Source organism: Rhagoletis pomonella, unplaced genomic scaffold, assembly GCF_013731165.1.
Source record: "Rhagoletis pomonella isolate Grant_MI unplaced genomic scaffold, Rhpom_1.0 Rhpom_scaffold_09992, whole genome shotgun sequence".
NCBI classification, from domain to species: Eukaryota; Metazoa; Arthropoda; class Insecta; order Diptera; family Tephritidae; genus Rhagoletis; species Rhagoletis pomonella.
The window spans coordinates 1-5,895 of record NW_023468523.1 but is presented as its reverse complement, the minus strand read 5'-3'; the positions used below and the strand labels follow the sequence as shown (position 1 = coordinate 5,895).

The 5,895-nt window shown below is 38.8% G+C and overlaps 1 protein-coding gene across 1 annotated transcript; it reads right to left on the bottom strand.

Moving 5' to 3' along the window:
• Nucleotides 1-2,248: 2,248 nt before the first annotated feature.
• LOC118756358 lies at nucleotides 2,249-4,103 on the bottom strand (the record flags this gene model as incomplete). The annotated part of the gene is given in 1 exon segment (XM_036491125.1): nucleotides 2,249-4,103. A coding segment is annotated over 1 exon segment (1,855 nt), but the record flags the coding sequence as incomplete, so codon positions are not given.
• Nucleotides 4,104-5,895: the final 1,792 nt, after the last annotated feature.

Here is a 5,895-nt window from a genome sequence, read left to right as displayed (position 1 = left end):
CTTGTGCATACTCTTGTAAATATAGGGTGCTTGGTACAATTCCTACAACTCGGCCCTACCTGACAAAACGTTCGCCCTCGAACGGGGCTACCACTTTTTCATATTATCAGCAGATGATGTCGTTACCCGAGGCCCCTCACAATTCCCCACTCTCTCAACTTCATAACGGTCATGATTGAGTTTATTCACTATTTTGTATGGCCCCAGAAACTTCGGCCGTAACTTCATACCTACGCCAAACTGTGTCCGCTTTATTGCAACCAGGTCGTTCACTTTATATTGCGTTCCTAGTTTCCTATTCTTATTGTACGTGTTTCTGTTCTCCTCTTGTACTTTTCGTATATTAGTTTTAGCTGTTTCACGTAAAATTTCCCTCTCCTCATCAAAATTACTAACTACTTCTTCCTCTAAAATTTCCTTCAACCTCAAGTCCTCCTTAACTCGCATATCGCACCCTGTTAGTAGCCTAAACGGGGGCATAGTAGTACTACGACTTGGTGTGTTGTTGATATATTGCTGAACTTGGCCAACGTACTTATACCACTGACCTGGATTCGCATGAGCTAGTTTTGCCAACATTGGTACCACAACCCGATGCATTCGCTCTACTTGGCCATTTCCCCTAGGGACACCAGTAGTAATCAACAAATGCTGTATACCATTGCTTTCGCAATAGTTCTCGAAACTATGTGACGTGAAAGCTGCTCCCCTGTCTGTGATAATTCTACGCGGATTGCCAAATATCGATGCTTGCCTCGTTAAGTGGTCCACAACTGCATCTGATCCTGTATCTTTTGTGGGATAAAGCCACACAAACTTCGAAAATGCGTCTACGGCCACTAATATGTAACTGTATTTTTTGCCTGTCACCGTCATTGGTCCTACGTGATCTATATGGTACGTTTTTAGTGGATGGTCTTCCTTATCGATAGGTGATAAGAAGCCTTCCTTCTTACCGCTTTTAGCGTTTATCACTAAACACTGTACACAATTCTTGACTATTTTTCCAACTTTCGATTCTAATTCTGGAATATAATATGTTTTCTCCACGCAATCGCATGTTTTTTTGGATGAGAAGTGACCTTGCCTATGAGCTACCTGAATTATCTCTTCCTCCAAGGAATTAGGAACCACTATCAATTCCCTGGTGTAATCTTTGTATAATATATCATGGCGGATATAAAAATCTTCGTAACTGGACGTCTCTAATATTTTCCTTATAGCACGAGTCCATTTATCGTCTAACTGTGCTTCTTTCAATCTGTGCCGTAGTGAGTCGTTTATAAGCATGCAACTTAATCTGCTAAGTGCATCAGCATGCTTCATTTGCGTTCCCGACCTATGTTCCACGGTATAATTGAACTCTTGAAGGAACATTGCCCACCTAGCGACTCGCGTCGGTACGTCCTTCTTCTTTAAGGTCATCGCAAAAGCGTTGCAATCTGTCACTATTTTGAATGGTAACCCTAACACGTAAACTCTCCACTTCTTAAGAGCCTCCACTATCGCAAGAACCTCCAGCTCATAAGAGTGGTAGTTTTCTTCCGATGGTTTTGTCTTTCGGCTCATGTACATGACCGGGTGGAACTGTTGGTCCTCTGGCTCTTGTTGTAACAGAACAGCTCCGTAACCATGTTTAGAAGCATCTGTATGAATTTCTGTAACGCCGTTCGGATCATACAGCTTCAACACCGGAGATTGTACAAGAGCCTCCTTAAGTTGCTGAAAAGCGATAGTTTGCTCATCTCCCCACTTATAATTTACATTCCTACGTAGTAAGTCTGTCAATGGTTTGGCCATCAGTGCGTAGTTCTTAATGAATCTGCGAAAATATGATGTTAAACCCACAAACCTCTGAACTGCTTTTTGATCCTTCGGTACCTTGAATGCTTTTACTGCTCGAGTTTTCTCTAACGACGGTCGCACTGTATTGTTTTCTATAATATAACCAAGAAAATCTACCTTCCGTTTCAGAAAGCTACACTTTCTCCACTTTATGCGCAGTCCTGCCTTTGCTGCTATGTTCAAAACCTTTTCCAGTTTTAAAATACCTTCTTTCTCGTCTGCCGATGGAATGATTATGTCATCCATGTAAATAACGATAGTCCCGTCATTAATCAACTGTCTAAATATCGCGTTTATATATCTGCAGAAAACTGCAGGCGAATTCGATATTCCGAATGGTACATAAAGAAATTCGTACTGACCCTTGCTTGTAACAAATGCTGTATATTTCCGTGAACCTTCTTCAACGGGGACATGGAAAAAATCCGTTTTCTAAATCTAATGTTGTAAACACCTTAGACCCCTGCAACCTCTCAACTACCTCGTCCATTAATGCCATGGGAAAATTGTCGCGTACAACCTTCTCGTTTAGCTTTCGGTAGTCACAACAAAGACGTTTGCTTCCGTCCTTTTTACCTACCAGCACAATTGGAGAAGCATAGTTCGAATTACTCGTAGTAATTATACCCTCATCTAACCACGTTTTAATCTGTTTTTCGATAAATTTTTGGTCCTCGTAGGACGTTCTCCTAGGACGTTGATAAACCGGCAAATCGTCGGTTAGTATAATCTTCATCTCAACTTGAGATTCTACACACTTCAACGGTACATACTGCCTAACAAGTTCGTCAATAGCAGCCGAATCACCTTTACTGAGGTGAGCTAGGTCGTGTTGTGAACCTTCTACCTCCTCAACCTGTAGACACAGTCCTGGAAATTCTTCCCTCAACTCCAGTATGCTACTCTCTGAAACCCTCGTTTCCTTGCCTTCCTTTTGTTTGTACGTGAGTACATCACCATCTTCTCGGATTATCAAATCCACTTGACTTAGTATCGAACGACCCAAAATAGCTGGATAATCCATGTCTGCATCTTTAATAATATGAAACGTTATCCCTATCTCCACGTCGTCTACCAACGCCTTCGCGTTAAAGCTTCCTGAGGTACATATCTCCCGATGACCTATCCCTTCTAATCTACGCTTATCTCCGTTAATCCTTAACCCAAAATCTAACTCGTTTACCGTCGATTGCCGTATTAAGCATAAACCGCTTCCCGTATCAAGTAAAGCTGGGAAAATGGTATTACCCACCTTTAACTTCTTGAATCTTAAATCCCTATCTGCTCTCGAAGGTTTCCATTTAATCTCCTTTACCGTGTTCAAATTCGTCTTTTCTGACTTCACCTTAACATTCTCTCCTGGACAGTTATAAGACTTGTGTCCCATCTTACTACATTTGAAGCACTTGACCTGTTGGTCCTTCAATGTACAGTCCTTAGCTACGTGAGACGCATCTCCACATTTAAAACATTTCCTTTCGCCTGCTTGCGCTTTATCTTTATCCACCTTTTCACTTTTCGGCTTAAAATCTAACGCGGTAGATTTCGGTTTCGTCGAAATCTTTTCGTAAATTTTTATCTGTTCTTTTAGCTCTTTGATACTTTTGGCTTGATATAAGACGGTTTTGTTGAACCTGGTGTCCGGTATCCCTGCCACAAAGTAATCTAACAGACTTGCCTCATCTAAATGAATCTTTTTCCCGATTTCCATCAACGCATACAAAAACTCTAAGAATGTCTCACTATACTTCTTTTGTCGATTTCTCAATATTCTGTGCACCTCTGCTGAACATAAGCTGACCCCGAATTCTGCAATGAGAGCCGCTTTCAACTTATTCCAGTCTTTCAGACCTACTTGACTTCTAACGAACGACTTCGCTGCCCCTCTCAACAGCTGTTTAGCGTAAATGAACTTGTGAACCTCGGTCCACCCTACAGTTTCTGCGCTCTCCTCGAATTGCTCCACCCACTGGTTAACATCAAAATTGTCTGTTCCATTAAATAAAGCCAAGCTGTCTTGAATATCTTTAAAAGTAAAATGGGGACCTGCGACTAGCCTAGGGCTGACAACAACCGCTTCCCCCCGTGATGACACCGACTCAAAATCATTTTCTTCCTCTTCTTTATCTTCTTCCTCATCGTTCAGTAACCCATAATGTCTGAGAAGTCTTTCCCTCAGATCCTTCTTCCGTCCGTCCAGTGGTAAATCTAACTCCCCAAGTTTCGTCTTTAATAACACTACAGTCATATTTAATATTGCTTGAGCATCCATTTTGAAAATTTTTATCGATATTCAATTTAAAATATATATATTACTACTTTTAAAATATAATTTTTGATTCAAAATTATTGTAAAATATAATTACATATATCCAAGTTTTAAATTTTCCTTTGAAAATTATCTCTACTTTTTACAGATTTTAAATTAATAACCAGTTTTCAGATTCTAGTTTTTCAATGAATGAAGTTGTTTATGAAAATTCGAACGAAATGTGTACACGTTTATAAACGCAATCTGCTTTTAATCTTGAAAAATTAGTTGTTTTTAATTTCACAAATTCTTATTATTTTCTTCGGTTTTTACCAATATCTTTAGTAGTTTGTTTATTTAAATGCAATATACTTTACTATTTACTATTGAACGTACAACAAAATACGCAAACAACAAGCAAAGTTGATTTAACACAAATTTCTCTTCTTAACTTATCTTTTTCCTGCTGGGTACTTTGTCTTCAGTAATCGCTGCTTTCGATGACTTCTGCTTCTATTGCCTTGCCGCTGCGCTGCTTTTCTATTGCTGCATTTACTGAACTGTTGCTTCTTCAATTTACCTATATTTCAAACGTTTTGTGAGTTTTACTTTGTTGTATTGCGATCTCTATTACTCTCGCTATGTAACTGTTCTGTCCACCAACACTTGCTTACGCTTCACTTATGTACATATGTCTGTTTGTATCTTCTTATTGGAAACAATACGACACTTTCAATGTTCTTAGCACGTAGCAACACAAACCGACGCCTTGTCTTTGCTCGCTACTGGCTATGTGCAAAAAACCACCCTTTTACCATCACAACGCTTGTCTGTTTGTAGATATGTACAAACACTGTAGTGACGCTACTGAAACGCCAAGTTCACTGCGCAACAACACAATTTGATACACTTGTACCGACGCCACTCAACCAGCCTACTAAGCTTCCTGGACACCTGATGGCTTTGATTTCTTGTTCACAACGTCGTTTGTATGTATATATGTATACACTGACTGTACTAATGCTTCCGCAAATGCTAAGTCAACTACGCAACAACACAATTTGATGCACTTGTACTTCTGGACACCTGATGGCTTTGATTTTTTGGTACAGTTTGGTTCAAGAACCTATGTGATCAATTTACACCGATTTGTTGCTGCTATGGGTTTTACACCTCTTTTGAAATGTATTTTTGTCAAATTACACGATTTTTGCTTTTCTTTTTGTTTTTGTAATGGGTTTGCACCTCTTTTGAAAATTATTTTTTATTCAAATTAGAGATTTCACTTTGCACATTAGTTTTTCTTTTAAGTTTTTGGCTAAAACTTTTACGCCTTCAAACGCGCACTCAGTTTTCTCGGTTTTCAATCGGTTGAGCCCCCACTTTGTAGGTTTTAATTAATAAAACACGTATTTTTGGTGGTTTATAGAATATAGTTTAATTTAAGATAGTTTAATTTCAATTAGGTTAACATTTAGTACTAGTTTTAGCCATTTATTTAGCTTAAGTCGTTTAGTTTAGTATAGATTAGTTCTAATTAGATATTTATTTAACTTTAGTTTAATGTTTAAAGGTAAAACTTGGGAGTATTAATCAATACCACCGGTCAGCTTCAGTCGTTAGCGCGAACTGTCCTTTGGCTTCTCATTTTTTGTCAGTTCACCCCATGATGCTCGTTATTGCTTTTGATTGATTTGTATGTTTGTATGTATGTCATTTTAATAGTTGTTTTTTCCTGTGTTTGACTGAATCGGATGTTTGTGCGTGAATTGCCTAATTATGTTTGTTCATACGTTTGA